This window comes from Spodoptera frugiperda, chromosome 17 (assembly GCF_023101765.2).
Source record: "Spodoptera frugiperda isolate SF20-4 chromosome 17, AGI-APGP_CSIRO_Sfru_2.0, whole genome shotgun sequence".
Classification (NCBI taxonomy): domain Eukaryota; kingdom Metazoa; phylum Arthropoda; class Insecta; order Lepidoptera; family Noctuidae; genus Spodoptera; species Spodoptera frugiperda.
In genome coordinates, this window is record NC_064228.1 from 2,103,690 (window position 1) to 2,124,456 (window position 20,767).

At 34.4% G+C, this 20,767-nt stretch overlaps 1 protein-coding gene and 1 long non-coding RNA gene across 3 annotated transcripts in view; one reads left to right on the top strand and one right to left on the bottom strand.

The window, feature by feature from the left end:
- The window catches only part of LOC118276808 (ribosomal protein S6 kinase alpha-5-like), a 95,501-nt gene extending 75,109 nt beyond the window's left edge, over window positions 1-20,392 (bottom strand). Inside the window, exons 1-2 of one of the 2 annotated variants that reach the window (XM_050699681.1) lie at window positions 18,974-20,392; window positions 2,565-2,633 (exon numbers count right to left, since the gene is read on the bottom strand). In XM_050699681.1, the coding sequence (XP_050555638.1) occupies window positions 2,565-2,633; window positions 18,974-19,808 (904 nt within the window). In that variant the 5' untranslated portion in view covers window positions 19,809-20,392. Of the gene's footprint in view, window positions 1-2,564; window positions 2,634-8,346; window positions 9,575-18,973 lie in introns of those variants that run through there. The other variant, XM_050699682.1, reaches the window with a different exon arrangement.
- The window catches only part of LOC118268738 (uncharacterized), a 242,283-nt gene that overhangs the window by 70,507 nt on the left and 151,009 nt on the right, over window positions 1-20,767 (top strand). The gene's annotated exons all lie outside the window — the stretch shown is intronic.

Consider the following 20,767-nt stretch of genomic DNA (forward strand, 5'->3'; position numbering starts at 1 on the left):
ACATTTATAAACTTAACACAACGCTATCTAGCAAAAACAATTTCAAGCGAATATGAACGACAATAGTTTGGCAACAAAATTCAAATTCAATTAACAGCCGTTAGAGTTCCTGGTATAATAACTTGCATTGACCGATCTCATTGTGAGGAAGAAACCAATCAGTGGTCGGAAACTCTATATAATCAGACTACTAGGAATAAATCATCGTACATACTGGAAATATACGACACGTGTAGGTTTTGAAACCTTAAAATAGAGAAGTTTCATTTTGTGAACTGAGCTAGAGACACATTTTTGTCAGGAAAATACACAAAGTTTTAAATGTAAACCAACCTAATACCGACCATCGATTACGAAATAGATCTAACTAACGTGTAATGATTAAAAAAAATATTAACCATGCTGCAATGAACAGTTACTTAAAAAACTTACAAGCGGCAGTGTAACAGGAAACGTAACACTCTAGGGTGTCCATTGCACTGTAAAACCTAATAGTAAACAACGCACAATTATACAGAATAGTGATGTTACCTAACGGTTGCATAGCGAGTGCATGGAAACGCATCGATACTTGCGGAAATCTAAGTCGTACTACTACTTCTTTTTTCGAATTTTACAACCATAGAGGCAAGTTTTTGTGCAAAAAGGTTGCATGCAGGTGTTTATCAGTTTGTATGGAGGTTAAAACAAGAAGTTTTGATGACTCATGACGTTTCGTGCGCTTATGTTCGTTCGGAATGTTTATATGTAGTTTATACCGCTCATGAATTATTATCAAGTCTCAATTGCGTATGAAACAATTGCTTTGGACCAGCAAAAAGTAAATTTTAGACCTTGAAATGACCTATGTTGGAGAGCGATTTGGTAACTCGAATCTAGGTATTGTTATCACCCACAAAATATGGTTTAACAAGGAAAAAAGGGGATAAAATGTCAGCTACTTATCAGGTAAGTCGTAAAGTGAGAAAGGGTTCATATTATCGAAATATTATGGCTATTATACGGCAGTTGGTTCGCGTAGACCCCATGTTTTACGATTACGACACAATTTACCGGGACAGAATAACCGAAGCCAGGATACGTTATTATATCGTTTTACTTCTTCTTATGTAACGAAAAACGACCTCGGAATATTGCGAATGGTATCAAATCTTACTTTGGGTTAGAATTCAAAATGAAAAAGCCTCAACATTTGAATATTTTTTCTCCAATAAATATATAATAAAAAGGGGAACCGATAACCACCTACAAAGACAAATTCAGACCTTTGGAATTGAGTATTAAATCGAAGCCCTAGATGTCTTATTCGACAAAATCTGAACCCATTTATAAAACCAGATAAGTCCTGATACCTTTTACGATAAAGACAGCCTTAGCAACAAAATGATCTTAATACAAGTCAGCCAAAAACTCCGTAAAAGGAGTTGAAAAGAGGTCGGATATTGTCATTGCAACACCGGTACCGGCAACTTTATGTAATTTATCATTGCACGAAGTCATTGCCCTTTATTTTTACTTCAAAAAAAGTGAATTGATATAAACAGGAAACGCTTTAACAACAGGTTTTAGTTCAGGAAACGCTATGAGAATTGTAAAGGACAACACTTTTTACGAGCCAAGTAGACTTTTAAAGGTTAATTTTGAGGGCGTTTTGTGTAATAGGGCATTAACATTTTGCTTTTAGAAGAAGAAAAACTGATTTTAACCGACTTCCCAAAAAAGGAGGAGGTTCTCAATTCGGCCGGTATGTTTTTTTTCTATGTATGTTAATAGCTTTTTTTTTGAAAAATACCGCGACATTGTCAAGTGCCAAAGATAATACAATAATATTCTATATCCGAGTGCCATAGAAAAAAAATGCACGTTTTATTTTTAGCACTTGAGTCCAAGATAACTTTGCACGCTGCAGCTTATAAATAAAAACTATTTTTATTACGGTCTCTGCTAAAATTCGTTCGTTTACCGCTACATCTACATTCTTGAGCTCCTGGTAACACGGCATGAGTGCACCATGCTCGGGGTGAATGACCGGCTATTCACGGGGTGATGATTGGTTAATTGTTTTAATATTGCATCTGCTATTGTGCCGTTGTAAGCTGTACATACATGCTTTACTAGGTATGCGATAATTTATTCTTACTTTATACGGGTATTTATTCTTTAATACAAAATGTATAAAGTAGTATATTTTGTTAAAATAATAATACTGGATTTAGAAATTAATCTACGCGTTAATTGGAATAACGAATGTTATCCGTTTCAAACGAATGAAATACGGATACGAGCATTACGTACTATTTACACATTGGTTGAAGCTATTGCTTCAAAGTGTGTTGAAGTAGTTAGTCCATAAGACCATAACATAAGAATTAGGATTAAACCATATTCTACTTCTAAATAAAATAATATGTTTTAACATATAACCTAAGCAGTCAATTTATCTATCACTATTGTTGATTAAACAACCAATAACACAACATTTCCACGTTAAATTACATCGTGCTGCAAGCACAAGTAATATTAACCTTTAATTAACTTAAAATAAGGAATATAACGCAACTTACCGCCAGTGCCAAGTACTTTGAGCAAATCAAAGTGAGAAATGTCCACTTTGGCAGCGCCATTGAGATTAACTGAAACAAAAATAACATTTAAATTAATATTTCATGTCTTTACACATCTTATTACGTCATAAAATCGACAGTTTATTCGGAAATGTAACGTAAAACCTTGTTAGCAATGTTCAGAGACCCAAATCTTTTGAACTGAACCACAATTATTGACCCAAAATATATGATTGAGGTAAAAGCCCATCAAATTCAATATCAAAAACTCATCACTTTCCACAACAAACAACCATCTCCAATTAACGATCATCTTTGACCATCTTTCAAAATCTTTAAAAAAAATAAACAAAATTCTCACTATAACCAGTCATAACTGTTCAGTACACGTGTTCCGTTATAAAGGTACATTAAGCGACATGCCTTCGCATCGTCACAACTTTTCACTTTTACCTCAGCAGATCTGCTTTGAATCCATCATTTTGTGGCTTACGAATCCGTTCTTACTTGTGTTGCAAGAAAATTCTCAGATGTGTGTGTTATTGTTAAGGTTTTGGAATGAGAAGTAAGTTTAATTTTCGAAATAGTTATAGCTGTCGTGTTAAAATGGACGGTAGGAAAAGCGTCGGTGGTAATTGAAATGGCGCACATCAATGAAGGTATTCAATTTATTGATGCCCTTTTTGACTTAGTCATCTAGGTCACCTAGCTTTTGTGGTGGAGGGCAGACCTGTTACCCCAAATTAATTACTGATATTCAGCCGAAACTCAGTGTTAACCTCAATTCATTTGAAAAAAGGCCTACATACAAGGAATTAACGCATTTTCTTTTCTTGTATAAACGGTAAAAAGGGCGATTAGGGGATTATGTCAAGGCTAGGCCTTCATTACTATGAGTTTTATGAGCCAGAACCGAAGTAACGATTTGGCAATGCTACTAATGGGTTTTTCTGAAGAGTATCGAGCACTTGCGTACTTTCTCGGTCGGTTGGTTAAATTCTCCATCAAGATTTTGTCTAGTATACTTAAACACTAATCCATATAAAGTTTATTGGTCAACAAAACTCCGAATGACGCAGTTAAAATAGAATTTTCCGAGTACATTTCCACCGAAAGAACGAAATTAAAACAACAGCGTTTCTTATCACTTCTGTTTGAAGTATTATGATAATGATTTACATAAGAATTGGCGATAAACAACTGTATAGACACAATGTTTTCGCTCAACAAAGTCAAAGGTTCATTGACATCCAGCTGTAATTATTTAATCTGTGACATTGGTAGTGCAAACTGCACAGTAGTAATCTATTTACAATATGGAGTATAATTTTATGCATTCTCTCTTAAACTGAGTGTAAGTATCGGAAATTATCACGTCAATCTTAACATATTTTTGGTTTTTATAAAACTACTTGTAATTGGTATAATGCAAGAAATCTGCAAGTTGTGATATTTTTGCAAAATTAACATATTTTCGTGCATAAATTGGCTTTGAAATAAGTCAAATAAAGTCAACAACCCCAAAAATCGATACGTCATCATCCGATACTTATCCAATCACTCGAGATCAAATGAATAGTCTTTACTCCGCGACGCGACGCACAAGTGGTTGCCGGCCACCTGTTTCGAGACTATAGTCCACCTATAGGTACTTGTGCAGTTACGTACGTAAACTAAACATCCTTTAGACTGCACAGAGTACGACAAAGTCAATGGTGCGTCGACCTAATATTTACTAAATTCATATTTCTCAAAGGTCGCTAGTTACCTAACCACTGACATTTCTCGTTGGCGGCTGAAGGTGATTCGTGCGCATATTAAAAAACATAATTACTCAACTTATATTTTTACAAATATGTACAGAAATATGTTGATTGAAAGTAGAACAAGTCGGTTTGTTTTAATGTGCTGTTACTACACGGCAATATGAGGCACGGGCCCAAGGTTTGTTGATAACGTGAGCCTAAATTAACATCTAGATAACCCATGAAATTGAAAACAATGGGGTTCTTAAACTGTTATAATTTCAAACTGTTTGTTCTAAAGATACCATGTTTATCTACTAAGTAACACTAATATTTAGGGAAGTACAATGTAAGAGATAAACAATTATATCGGTCACCATAATATAAAAAATATCATTACTTCCTAGAATGACAATAACAAAGAAAACATTGTATAAATTTTTAACCTGGGAAGTCCCTAACAGCATAAATAACCAGTTATAATATTGTAGTAGAAAATTACCGCATTTATGCAATAATGACACAAATTCATGGGAAAAAAATTATAGGAACCAGATGCGACTATTAACTTGTTATACCTAATAAAAATAGAGTTATAGCTGTCAAGGTCTAATATATAGGGTTATGCAATACACAGACAGTTTTTATAGTCAGTTGACCATTTAAAAATGTGCACTTCACACATGGGACTGACTGGCAGTGTGCAGACATATTTAAATTAGTAACTAGCTATTATTGTATATGAAATTAATTTTGTTTGTTTTTGCTGTTAATATTATTACAATTAGGACCGATATTTCAATGAACGAATAACATTTATTCATAGAATAAAGTTAACGTCTGAATTTTTGTATGGAAAAAATGTCAAAAATTCAAAATTATTCCACTGATAAAGTCATGTTGCATTGAAAAAATCAGCCCTTAGAGTAGTAGAAATTCTTGTTTATGCCTCAGAAAATTCAGTTTTACTACGAAACTTATAAAAATTCTTTGCAAGAACCGTGTCACATCAAAACTTATAACATATTTTAATATGAAACATTAAAAAATTCTTAAGAACACTGTCATATCTGTCACATACTGTGTCTACTGAACAGTATCATGTAATATGATGCTTCAAGATAATAAGTCCTTGAAAACATAGGAACATGCCATTTGTAATGATTAATCAAGTAATCAACCAACAAAGGACAATTTTTTTAAGAAGAAATAATAACTGTGAAGATATAATAACCATTTGCATTTAGATTTACAGTTATAGAACAATATTCACTGAAACCGGGACAGGTGAAACTAAATAAACGCTTGTAAAAAGTATTGTGACTATTTGTTTCTCCATTTGGAGAAACAACATAGAAGAAAGATAACAATAGTCAAACATTATACAAACTCCTTATTTAATTTATTTAATATAAATTAAATAAGGATTTCTATTAGATTATCATATTTCTATTAGAATGTCTAACCAAGCTAAAATTAAATGGCCGATCGGACTTGGGACACCAATTATGATAAGAAACTATTATTATTGTGGTTTGTGTCGAGCCTTGTAACAATTATAGACCTGTCAAACTATTGTCATAATCATGTAGTTTTTTTAATAAAAAACTATATTACTTATTTAATGATGTACATGGATTTTAAGAGTATCATCATCATATCAATCAGAGACATCCTTTACAGAACTTAAGCCTCCCCCAATGACTTCCATATTGGTAGATAGGAAGCGACCTTGCTAAACGCATTTTATGACAAAATTTTAAAATTTGATAAAAGATTATTTAATTATTAACTGGTTATTTCTAGATTTGATAATTCTGAAATGGATAGCGAATTTTTTTTTATCAACATATGTTTTTGATAGTCAAGTATTTCATATCATGACAACAACCTCACACAGAATAGAATATTTGTATAGTAATTATTTTTAAATTTAAAAAAAACCCAAAATAAATTTTTAAAATGTTACCAAAGAATCTCAACAAGTGAATTCATACAACTTTCACCAAGTTTAAGATACTTTCACTTTGAACTACAGATTAGAATCTAGACCAGATATTATTTTTAGATCCGTTCTATCAAAATAGAATGCTGCAAATAGATGTTTGAAATGTGGGATGGATTCTTGTTGTTAGAACAAACTAAACTTAATGCAGTTGTGTTAAGAGTGGATTAAGGTTTAGCAATGATTATTCTAGCGGATTAATATGAGATTATGAGATACGCAGATTAATAAAATTATGAAGAGATGGTAAAGAAATACTAATTTTCCTAAATATCAGGCTGATTCTTTGGTTTGTTTTGTTTAGACTGAATTGAATATTCAAAATATTAAACACAAATGTTTTGGTGAAAAATACATGAAAATAATAAACACCTTTTGAAAACTGAAAACATTAGTTCATTTTCCTTCCTTTCTGTTAACTAGTTTCATTACATAACTTGCTTATGTTTCAAGTAGGCATAGACAGAGACATAATTGTTTTTTAATTTTTTTTTTTTTGTGTAATAGGTGGCAAAGAAGCAGACGGATCACCTGATGGTAAGCAATCAAATGAATACACTCTTTTCTTGAAGGTGTGAAGGTCAGTATAATAAAATATTTAGGTAATTAAGGTATTGGGATCAAGTAATGACATTATTATGTATTAACCTACTTTTAAATGTAGATTACTTGTTGAATATCTATATTTTTAATGGGTTTTAGGTTTTTACCAATTTTATCAGTTTGAACATAGATTATTTTACTATAGAAGGGTAGATAGGAAAAATCTGTCAATATTACAATAACCTAAATGAAAATAATTGGGAGAGGCCTATTTTCAGCAGTGGAAGTCTGCTGTGGCTGATGATAATGGTGATTAGGAAACAAGCCCAAAGAAATAACATTCTCACTGCATCACCTAAAGGTTCTTTAGTAAGAAGCCTATGGCATTATTCACTAAAGTAGCAAAATGTTAAATACCTAAGTAAAAATAATAACAACATTATGAAAAAAACTTTTAATCAGTTAATGTAAAACCAGTAAGTGTTATAGCTAATGCAATATTAATAACTATGTTTTAAGAATATCTATGTGATAATTTTCATTATTACCAGCAAGAAATTAGGCTGCTTTTCTATTATTTTAATATTTTAATTTTAAAGTCATGGCTAGTTACTGATAAGTGGTAAGTGGACATATGACATTGAAATCAATTACAATACTACTACTTCAACCTTTGTAGCATGTAAAACCTTATGAATATTACATAACAGCTAATATACTGTTTCACAATTAACAGTTATGTTATATAAAGAGGAAATATTGTTTAATAGCATTTTTTATTGAAATTCTTCCTGTATATTGTTCTATATTAGATTATTTTATCATCTTCTAACACCATATTTAAAAAAAATAGGGAAAATGTATTATGAAATAAGTTTATATTATGTTTACTACCTTCCCATGTTTTAGATTTTGTAATAATGACATTTATTACATTGTTGTTATATTTGAATAATATCAACATCTAAAATAAGTTTATTTTTGTTATCAAATAGACATTTTGATAAAATTATTAAATAGATTGTGCTAAAGATGAATCATTTTGATTAAATTGTTTAAAAACATGTAGGTATCTATTTTATTGTGTTTATTGAGTATAAATATTATTTTTATTAAATTTAATTTTATTGTGATTTCCTAATGTAATGAAAATTATTGCACAGGACTTATAATGAATTATGGTGAAATATGGAATTCTAGCATACAACAACTAGATATCTTAGAAAGCACATATTTCATAACACCTAGGAATAACTTACTACTAAATGTATATTGAGATTTTTTTAGATAATTTTATTCAAGTCAGTAAACTTGATGTACCTAAGTTATTAAGTTTAAAATCAATTTTATGGAGAAAACAATTTGTAACAGTTGCTAAAAGTGGTGACAAAGAAACTGCTGCTGTCCTGGGTATGACCTAATTTCAGGTTCAGCCTATTTGGACACCCAGAGACAGTAAATACTATCCAAAATACATTGTAAGGCTTACCTTTGCATCTTTTTCTAATTTTACTAGCATCAACCAAATTCCAATCAACTGAGTCCCGAGCAGGAGCAGGCACTGTGCCTCCAATGAGCTCCACGGAGCTGCTCCTCTTGGAGCTGGGCCCGGGCACCGGCATGAGCTCCTCGGGCTTCTTATAGTCCTTCACTGACGACACACTAGTACTCGAACACTCCACTATTTCCACACTCTTGTCAATATGTCCATTGATATTTAAACTGCAGCCATTCACAGGGGGCTCGGTCCTGGCCTTCTTTGGAGGCACCTTCTTGTGCTTCTGCGCGCTGTGGCGCCGCTTCAGCTTGGTCGAGTGCGAAGAGTTCCGTGAACTGACCGGCGACGGGCACCCGCACTCCATACTGCCCTCCTGATCGCTGCCCTCGTAGTAACCCGACTCGTGCTCAGGCTTCTTGTCAGGCAAGCTCATCTCGGCGGTGGCGGTGGCCATGGCTCAGCCGTTGACCAAAACCATGTAGACTCCACCACTTCAGATCCTCATAAGTTTTTCCACGAACTAACGCGTTGAGACGCGCAAAATGATCCAGTCCCGAGGGCGCCGCCGACCGCAATCGGTTATGAAAACGATTATAAATTATATTGCAACTATTCCTTCAACTTTCAGCGAAAGTACAAACGACACGTAAAGCATTTCGCGAGTAGTTCCACCCGCGGCAACTTCACGCGGTGCTCTGTCGCAGATGGCGCTGCAATATGCTATAACCCGACCGAATCCGAAACCACCCCACAATATGCTTGCTTCGCACACCGATATGTCAACGTGATTGGTCGATATGAATTTCACTTGTGACTGATTTCACACTATTGAAACGTCAAATAATTTCGTTTTGTATATTCCCTTTTTTTCGTTAATTTTATCTCATTGTATCAAAATCACAGCCTCTTTGTCGTCCAAATTACACGGGGTTATCAATCCAAAACAATCCAGGTACTACTGTTACTCGTATAAAATTTTCACTACACTGTCAGCACAGTTCATTGCACACTACAACAGTTCGATAATTTGTTATAATTCACTAGCACTACGAAAAAACCGTCCCTTTTTACAAAATTTCTATGTACACTATATAAATAAATTATAAAATGCACGCGCGAATGAGATACGGACTCACTCAGCGCGCTAAAGTAACTGAATTCGAGAATAGAAACGCAAAATAGAAACCGTGCGACGGTGTGCGAGCGGTGCGCTCCCCCCACCATTTACGATACGAGGCCACATAGTGCATGCAAAACGTGCAGACAACTCGTATAATCGATATTTTATAATGGTCTTCCTGAGACTTTTTCAGCTATATTAGGTACTATGAAACGATTTAGCAATTTATATTTTAATTTAAAATTATTATAATCTGCAAGTAAATTACATTTCAAAAACTTAGATGATCTTTAAATCAAACATGTACTACACGAGTCGGCGTTTCATGGACGTAAACAAAGAGGGACACCGCTATTGCTGTAGAGTGAGATGACAAATGTTGGAGTAGTATAGAAGATATTCGCTTCTCTTTCTTTGGTTCGGTGCAGAGTGGCCGTGAAGTGGTTGAAAACATGGATTGAGAAATTATTTCTCTTTAACAATACATAATTTGTATAATTTATTTATTCCTGACTAAGTACCTATAATATTGAAAAGTAAATAAATATTAATTTAATAGGGTCAAATTGGTAGCGACCTTTATGTTTTTATTATTAAAAATGGCATCTTCTGCTTCTGTTTTCTTTATTTTGGTCACTACCGGCCTAATTACGATTGTATCAGTGCGCTAATTGATAAATAATTACAGTCACAAAAGAATCAGACAGTACAAATTACTTTTCACGTTTTATATTCTGTTATTGGCAATTTAAAAAAATATCAACAAGCCCTTTAAAAGAAATAGACAAAAGTTTGTTACTATTTTGCGAAATCATTAGGATTAAATGCCACACAGGTAGATCGGCGCGTGTTGTTTAAAAAAAAACACGAAATCATTTTGCGAATGAAGTTCCAAATACTCTGAAAGGTCTCCTAAACAATATAGGATTTACCTTGGTAGGTACTTGTTTAAGACAAAGGTTTAAACTGTTATTGTTATAAAGATCCCACCCAAAACATAAATGTGAAAGGATGCCAAGTTCGATAATATTGGAATGCTTCGCCTATAAAAGAAGTGAGATCTAAATAAGTACCAAGTTCCATACACAGACCTCAGTTAAAAATGATATAACAAGTTGGCAAGTTTTCACACACTTTGGTAACTACTAAACGCAATGAGTCAAGTATATAATTTTCTATTAAAACTTGCCAAGTTATATCATTTTTAACTGAGGTCTGTGTATGGAACTTGGTACTTATTTAGATCTCACTTCTTTTATAGGCGAAGCATTCCAATATTATCGAACTTGGCATCCTTTCACATTTATGTTTTGGGTGGGATTTCATTTATTTTTGTAAGGTTTATTTTTTTCTTATTTTACTTTACTTTGACTAAATACAAACCTTCGTAACGAATTTTAGGTCGAATACGACCATTGGAAGATATAGATAATTTTTTTGTTTTAGTTCCTTAGGGGTATGAATTTACACCTTCATTATTTTTAAAACCGACTCACACTTGGCCATTTTCAGATTTTTTCCTTTACCTTGACCTAAAGACCTACCTCCATGCCAAATTTCAAGTCAATACGACTATTGGAAGTGGTCTAGGTTTTTGATGAGTGAGTGAGTCAGTCAGTGAGTGTATAGTAAAAATAGCGATTTTCTGACGTCAATATCTCAAGATCTACAATAGGTACATTAATGAAATTTTGTATTTTAGATAAGTAAGTAGATCTCGATAGATACTAGAAATTTCATATGCGTAGATAAAATAGATTTTGAGTTATAGGTGGGTCAAACTTGGCCCGAAATGGTTCGTGTAATATAACCCACGGCCGGTGTGTCGGTTTTTTTGCTCGAACTTGGCGGACACACTGCCGTGTGTCTAGATTTATGTTCGATAGGCAGTTTAAGAGATAAGGTAAGTAAATATTGTTGTTACTAGGTTTGAAACTATATGCAATTAATAGATAAATAGGTAACATAGAAAAATAGATAATTTCTCCTAAACATGTATCGCCGGAGTACCGGACATAGGAAGAACTTGTTGGCATTTTTTTCCAAAGTTTTTTGACGGTGGTAAGAAAGCACACGGCCCACCTGATAAGTGGTTACCGTGGCATATGAACGCTTACAATGCATTTATTCCTTAAGTAAAAGTATTACAACACATTGTTTACACACACTGATCTTGATTTTGATTTACACAAGGCTAAAACCTTGGTATCAATTTCCAAGATTCGGTCATACAATAGGTATACATTGAATGAATCATTAAGTTTTTTGCTAAACTCAAATCTCGAAAACCGCTGAATCAATTCGGTTATTTCGTATAGCAAAATATTTGTTGAACTCCGAAGAAGATCACGGTAAATATTGGCCACCTAAGTAGTTTGAAAGGTTCAACAATTTCTATTGTATTTCAAAATTGATAAACCATTTCAAGATGTGGGTTATTGTTTTTTATTTTGGGAAAGACAAAAGGAATGTGCGATCTTCGTAAGCAATGGTAATTTAGCAACCTTTTTAAAAGTCATTATGTAGAAGGTAGGTACTTAGTATTTCTATGGAAAATGTTCAAATCAGCAATTGCACACGGGCTGACGGGTGATCTGCACTTCACACCTGGCATTTTACGGGTAACCGCATTTTTCAAAATCCTTTTTGAGCACGTGGAACAACTAGACAAAATGTCTACAAAACAAAGCACTTTTTTTAGAATTTGGGGGAATTTTGGAGTGATTGTCGATCTATAGGTAAGTATAGTTATAGTTGCAGAGTGAAAATAATACTTATTAGGATTTTCTGCAAGTCGTCCTAAATGGGCATGTCGCATGTGGGACAAGTTGATGAATTACCGTGTAAGTTTAGCACTCATACTAATTCTAAGATATTATTTTCATATGATGACGGGGACCTTCAAAAGGCGCCTAGCTTTTTGGGGAGAAAGGCTATTGAGTGTTGGATTTTTACCTCACTAAAACCACTGCGGTGGCCATCTTTAGCACAATTCTAAGGTATCTTGTTGTTGTATTCTTTCTTCAACTCGTTTTATGCAATTAACAATTGATAGAGGAACCGGTAACTTAATGACTTGTTATTGGAAATGCACATACTATCTCGTTTTATGTTCAAAACAAATTAAAATGTAATCTGCTCACCTATATACCTATAAAACTATGTTAGTTAATTCTTTACTTACACAAAAAGGAGTGGACAGATTTTTATGTCTTAGGAATTTGCTAAACTGTCGGTTAGGAGTGGTCTTCCGAACTCTTCGACTTGTCCAAAGAAGCAAGGTTGTTCTTTACTTGAGTTATAAAAAAATCTATCTGATAACCCATATTTTTTAAGTCAGGTAATATCCCTAAAACCTCCTAAGTCTGAAAAATACAATGCTGAAAACCGCATCAAAATCGGTTCAGCCAAACGCGAGATAATCGCGCACAAACATACCTACATACATACAGGTCAAACTGAGAACCTCCAATGTTTGAAGTCGATTAAAAAACTAATAAAATCAAAATAGCTAATACAAAATCAAAAGCCACAGAAGATGTGTATAATGTACCTACTCGTACATTAGACGCGGAAGCGATTCAACCTTGTTGGCAACACAACATCGGCCATATAATAAAAAGTCACGTAAATACAACATGTATCTGTGTGTTTCGTTAATGTTTACTGAGATACCGTTATCTCCGCGAAGATAATAATTATTCTGTTAATCGTACGGAACAGATCTAGGGTTCTTGACTTTGGTAGGATTTGTTGTTTTGCAATTCTGACTTTGTTTTTTTATGAAATCGAGGCCAATCAGGTAGTGACCTTAGTACGAGTTTGATTAACGTTGACTGATTGACCAGCGCGAAAGAATCAACCAATCAGATTGCCGAATGCACTCTCGTTTCGTTTTCATTGAACGCGAAGCAATCTCGTACTAAGGATACAGAAGAATCTGATGGTAACCGATTCAGTGTCGCCTATGGACATCTCTGATACGAGAAGAGTTCCAAATGACTTTCCGACAGTTCCAAATGAATTTCCTTTAACCAAGTAACAAGTGGTCGATGGATTATTTTCTGTACTTCTGTCTGTTTTGATACAGGTTAGCTGGTCTCGGCTAGTTTTTAACCGACTTCCCAAAAGGGAGGAGGTTCTCAATTCGGCCGGTAGGTATGTTTTTTTTACGTAACTTTGTCGTACAAGAAGTAGATGGTGTGACTGTTCTGTATTTCTGGGTTCGGCACCGGTTTGGTCTCTGTTAGTAAGAAGTTGGAAGCGACTTAGATCTAGGGACTCCTTGTCACATTTATCAGATCATAGTGAACTAATCACCACTAAACTAATTGACCAATTTGTAGGGAAAAGAAGTAATGATTTAAACAGGTTAACCAATTCTTAAAACTGTGCAGTTTGGGTGCAATAACTGTCTACCTGCCTACAAAACACCATGCTTCATGCTAATTGTGGACAATAGACAAAAGTTGTACCTACTCATTAAGCACATCCTGTGCGGCTCTTAAAAATTATCTCACTCACTTTACAGGATTATGTATGACTCATGTATTCTTTAAATGTTTTCTATGAATTCTGATAACAGCTAAATGGTATTTTTTGATCCGTGGAACACCATAGTTACTAGTTCACTCAGGGGTTCCAAGGTTATTTTCTGTAGTTATTTTAATCCCTGGTTCATCTAGGTCTTCTATAGTTATTTTCTGGGTACTTGTTTCAGCTAGGACACTCAAGTGTTAAGATTTATAGGTACCTATGTCAAAATAAGGTTTTCGAAATGTGGACTTTATAGCCACGGAATTTGGAATGGTGCTTAGTGTATAGTAATAAGCTTTATTACATTCTTAAAATACCACAAAGGACAATAGGCTAGTTTCCTACTAGTCAAATTCAATACTTTTTGCGAAACGTCAAAAAAGATATTTTCTATGAACTTTGTATGAAATAATGCGTTAGTTATGACGTCATAAGTTTTTGACGTCAAATAGCAGACTTATTTCTAGAAATTTAGCTAGAAAAAATCAAAAATTAAATAGTTCATCAAATTTATGAATGAGAGTGTGATTATTTTTTAATATTTTATTGTATTGAAAAGTTGTAATAATTTATTTTTGACTGAGGATACTACCCAATTCAAAATAGCCAGTTAGTCTAACACTGGTCAAATTCTTTATTATTTTTTTTTATAGCAGTAATCGTATCTAGGCTGACCGCTCAATGTGATTCTATTGTTATGTTAGAACTCCAAAGTTCGTCTTTTGTTTTGTCCCAAATCTATATTGTTGCAGCCGTTTCAACTTGAAACTATCATTTGTTAACAATGTCTATTTTGACTGCTACTTAAATGGCAAAGAAGTTAAAAATCACCACGAGTGTCTGCGGTTTGTCAATGGCGAAATTAAATTAGTCATTTTTTGTATTCAAATCCTTTGAATAGGTCCTTGTTTTCGCTTTAATTATGGTCATTTAACATTACAATTGAAATCGGTGAAGAGTTTTTTCTTGAACATGGTTTCTAGGGTTCTAGTCCATATTTTTAGGTCTTCCAGATCAATTATAGGTCTGTAGATAGTTATTAACATTACAGCTGATCCGGAGCTGCGGACTGCCTAGCGGGTAATCTTACCGGTTCGAAAAGCAGGAGCCACGGGGTGATACTCCCTCTCGCCTCGCCTAAGGCGGAAGAAGACATAGGATGATTTTCCCCAAACAAAAAAAATCTGCTGAAAAGTTTGCTTTTCTCAGTTACTTTGCTTCGAATTGAATAATATTTTTTGTGTTGTATAGTTCATTTATTACGAATTTGCGATCAATAGAAGACAAGCAAAGAGTGAAACTGCGCCGTAGTAATTATATAGTTAGTAGGAAATATAACAAACTATTTATCTTAGAACTTGAGATAGATATAAACCTGACTATGTCCATATACAGCAATTAATTGCCGTAGAGGAAGATTTACAAACAAATCAAGTAAATCAATTACTATATTGCTAAACAACACGATAAGAACGGATATCAGTATAAATAGAATATTTATATAGACTCGCTTCCTTGATCAATTTTATTATAAGTTTTATTCTTTTTTAATCATTATTTTTGCAAAATAATAAAGACTAGGTTTTATTATTTAATCATAGTTTTACACGTGTTTCCTTTTGTTTGTATAAAATAATAATAATTGATATTGTAATCGTTAATTGTCGGTCGTTATGCGCTATGCTCGAGACGGTATTAAAAGTTGATATTCTAACTAAATCATGGCTTAATTGCAAAAAAAATGTATAAAAAATATAATTCTTGAAGGTTTGTGAGTAGGTACTACTAGGTACTACCCACAAAAGGTTACATGGCAGCATTCATTACAGTTTTTTTGTAAAAGTAGCTTCAACTTGTTCGCCGGTCTCATTTATTAAACAAAATAATCGCTTAATTTTATTGTATTCAACTTTTTATTGTATGAATGTCGATAAATGCTCACACTTCACAGTCCCTTATTATTTTAATAAATAACTAATCATAGCTTCCTCTAGCAAAGGTTTGTTTACAAAAGATATCAAACACGGTCGTATTGGTAAGTACCGTACCTATTTAGTTTTTGCGATAGTCGAGCGAGGTGTCTACACAGGCGTCTAATTATTCAACACTGCTCGCTGTAAACAAGCCGGTTATCACGCCCCCATGGTGTGAGATGACAAAGGTTATGATAATAACGGTAAATGACTTACAAACGCCATGATAGTCAATTAATATGTCTATGTGTATTGGTTTTATGATGTTGTAGTCAGTGGCTTAGGTGAGTAGGTGATTTGGCAAGCAATTTTCTAAACTCTAAACGATATATCAAATTTAAACCAAGTTTGTGTCTTTGAATCTATCATATTAAATCACATCAACAGCCTATAGGTGGTCACTGCTGACCAAAGGCCTTTTCTCACATGGAAAAGGTTTGAGCATTAATCACCACGCTCAATGCGGGTTGGCGATTTCAAACTTATAAGTAATTAGATAATCAAAAAGAGATTATAAGCCCAGGTTTCCTCACGATTTTCCTTTACCGCAACCCGAAATGCTTCAATCAAAATGTAAGAGTCAAAGAACAGAAAGATAATTAATAGGCCTCTTCTCTTCATAAAAAGGTTATTGCAATACTTTTACCACTCGTGTCTGTCTGTACGTATGTCCTAAGTAGTTCAAGAATGAGATGCGCAAACTCCAATATTTGTAGCTCGAGATTTTTGTCCCACTGCGACCATCGATCCTGCGACCTGAATGTGGAAAGTGGACTTCGGAGCGCTGCGTCACTTGTCTTGTGCCGTTTTGTAAAGATTTTCATTAAGAATGCGTTTTCGTGTACGGTGAGGCTTTTGCCAAGACACTTAAGCCACGTTTTAGGGTTCTCTTTTTACTTAGGTATTACTTTAGAAATATAGGATTTAGAGTAGACAGTTTGTAGAAATTATTCATCAAAATGATGTGCTCAAAGTAGTTAAAGTAGCAAAAAAAGTTAATTTTATGAAAAAGACGGACTATTTACGTATTCTAAGTAGCTAGACTTACTTCCTTATCGTTTTTAAGTAGAACTGTACTGTATTTTTTTTAAACCGGTTTTTAGTAATTGAAAAAAGACAAACTATAAATATTTCGTTTAAGTAAAATCTTTATTGGACACAAAGAACACCACATGCCAAAGATGCCTTTTGCCGCACTTAGGTATTAGTTTACTGGGAATTGGACACTGAAATAGAGAAAAAAGAAAAATGGATTTATAGCTTAATCTAATTAAAGTATTCACTTTAATTAAACGAATATTCATAGTTATTTTAGGAATATTATACTAGCTAAATATAAAAAAAACAAGTTGTAAACATCAAGTCAACAACAATACTTTAAACCCATTCATACCAATCATCTTCTGACTCTTTTCTCCAAACTTCAACTCTTTCTCACACACTCTTTCTCTTACAAATAATTTTAAAATCTTACCTTCATCAGCCTTCTCGATCTCCATGATTGATTCAGCTAACTTTGTAATCCACTTCAGTCAATAAATAGTATTAATCGTATAAGACCAAAAATCAAAAATTGCAATTTATCACTCACGCGCCGGAGCCAATGGTTACCGGCCCAGACAACGGTCGACAAACTTATGAACAATATTTATTTACTATTCCCTAAGTTAAATTCGTTAATGACCTATCTATCAATCACTAATTATGTTAATAATCACTATTTAACTAATTGGCCCGTCAAATTATAGGTACCGGTTGATAGTTATTTGCAAATGACCCTAAATGGGTGATTCGGTAAGCACTAATTTAAAAATAACACTTTTTTTAACTTCTGGACAGTGCACAGAGCAAATTACTAGCGCGTACGATCCTTATGGAGTGTAAAAGTATACTGAGTGATAATTCCCAAAACTCCTTTTTACCTGGACGCGGAAACAATGAAACAAGGGTGGTGTTTTATGAGCGTGCGAACTCGTGCGCAAAAGAGAGTTTCTTATCTCTTTCACTTTAGCCTTGATATTTGTATCCTAATTTTGAAATAGAATTATATTTATTTATTTATAAATAAGAAAGTAACTAAGATATTATATTTAGGCTTTATAGACTCGACTGGTCTCCTTGAAATTTTGCATACATACCGGGTTGCGATTTTGGGATTAAAGAGACTATGTGGTTGGCGAATGTAACATAGGATAGATAAGCTAAAAACTAGTAAAAACTAGTAAGCTAAAAACCCTGTTTTAGAATATTTGTTTGTTTGAGCGCGCATCTATCCGAAACTACTGAATCCAATTCATAGGATTGGTTGATAACTTGTCGTACTTATGTCTGTAAATTAACGTTATCAAAGGCTTTGTTTACAATACTTAATTGCTAAATCGATAAAAGTTACATTTGTACCTTTAGAGACGGATAGTACCTAGTTAATTAAGTTCGTGAAGCGATTGAAATACCGGTCCGCTAGATGGATGTGTAGGTAACTTTTCGTTGTGTGAGTGAGGTTACCGGAGGCCCAATTCCCCCTTCCCAATCTTCCCCATCCCCATTCCCGAACAACAACCCTTAAATTCCTAACTCCCAAAAAGCCGGTAACGCACTTGTAAAGCCTCTGGTGTTTCAAGTGTCCATGGGCGGCGGCGATTGCTTACCATCAGGTAATACGTCTGCTCGATTACCGGCATGTCCCATAAAAAAAAAAAAAAAAAAAAAAAACTATTTGGGTATTGTTTCGAATGACGGAAATGTGTCATTCAATCCTCACTCTTAATTTTTAACGAAACGGTAACTAACTTAACAATAAATTAACGCGATTATTACTGAACACACTATAAATACATTCTCCATCCTTTGACTGACAATAGAAATCTCTAAAGATGGATCAATGATGACTGCGCTGTGATCTGGCTCTCGCTGCTTTACAACCTAAAGTAAACCTTGAAATAAAGAACACAACGTTTAAAAATTAATACCACGAGGCCATTGTACTTACCATAACCGATCTCATGTCGGACGGTATCCGTCTTCACGATAACCGGCGTCTCTTTAAAAGTAGTGCTGCCATCTCCCGGATCCTCAACCTCATTATCATATTTGGCCTCCACTTCCGCAAAATACTCCTCAAAGTTGTTTTTGCTAAAGAAATCAAAGTCCACGGCTGCTCGTTTCATGGTTGGAGTGGCGCTAGAGGCCTCGACTTCAAACTGCAGCATTTTCGCTGGTGACATAAGATCTATGACAGGAGACGGTTTGACGAAGATTTCGTTGTCACTTTTCTTCGTCAGTGATAGCTGCAGCAGCGTTTGTGGTCTGCGAGGTTCAGCTTTAGCGTCGCTTATTTTAGGAGTTTCTATTATAGGAGGTGACTCCTCTGGAGCCGGGCTCTCTATACCGGGTGACTCAATGCCAGGAGTATCAACGGTATCAGGTGTCGCGATGTCCGGCGTTTGGACGGCATCAGGTGACTCGATCTCGGGAGTTTGTATAATATCAGATGACTCTATGTCAGGAGTTTGTTCGACATCAGGTGACTTAGGATTTTGGACAATGTCTGGTGATGCGATGTCAGGAGTTTGCGCATCAGGGGTCTGTAGCGGAGTCGGCAGTTCCATCGTGGGTGTCTCAGCATTAGTACCCACACTGCCGTCCACCGACATCTCTCTACCTATAGTCACATTTTCTCCAATCATGGAAAAATTATCTAAACTCATACGGAATGTATCATCAGGAAGCTCCAAGTTGTCTGGGATTAATTGATTTGAACTTGAACTTACGGATCTGTTCACCGTGACCTCGACATTTTTACTATCTAACAATGGCGACTCCATATTGTTTGAAAGTCCAGCTTTCGTTATATTGATATGAAGTTAAAATAATAAATCATACATTAGTCTTCACCGGTGGCCTTGAAATAATCTTGCCAATCGATAAGCGCATACATAAGAATTTCACATCACTTACACGCACACATGCGCATTACGTTCCCTTTCAATGTGTACATTCATGAGCTGTCAAACTAGTTTCGCGGCTACGTTTTCCTCAACAGTATCGAAGATATTATGTCCAGTAAGAAATGAAACACGTACAATTAGGAAGTAAACTATTATTGGAATGTTAACATGACACTGATACACATTTGTAGCATGTAATACAGTTTTATCGCGCCATAGGTCTGTCTATAAATAGATCGCTAATCGCCACTCGCACACTGATTTCGCCCGCCTTTTTGTTTCTTTCAATCACAGCGAATGCCGTAAATAATGTTCAGGAATGTCCATTAGTCCACAATATATCGTTCACAGTTTATGTCATCTATTAGTTCAGGAAAGATTTTGTTTACTTCGCGCTATAAATGCAAGATACGGCACGATGGCGCGTTCCACAACACAACTACATGATGTAGTAATGTCAACAAACAAGAGTTCCGTGTGCGAACTCGCCTGTACATTGCGCGGACATCAATGTTTAGCATAAATTGTATGAAACTTTATCGTTTTACCTTCAATTGGTTTTTTATTTTATTTAATTGGAATAATTCTTATTATTTTTCGGTTATTCTAATAAGAAATTGAAAATTAATAGTATACCAACAGGTTTATATTATCTGTTGCATGCGCGGTGCGCATTGTAAACATTCTAGCTGTCAAACTTGGAAACAAGTGTTTTTTTGTCGAGACGAAAAAACTGTTTTGTTCTGCCTATTAGAAAATAAGTTGTAATAAAATATAAAAGAGACCTTTTTATTTGCCTTTTAATTTTTTGCGCTTTATTAAATCCCTCAGACCTT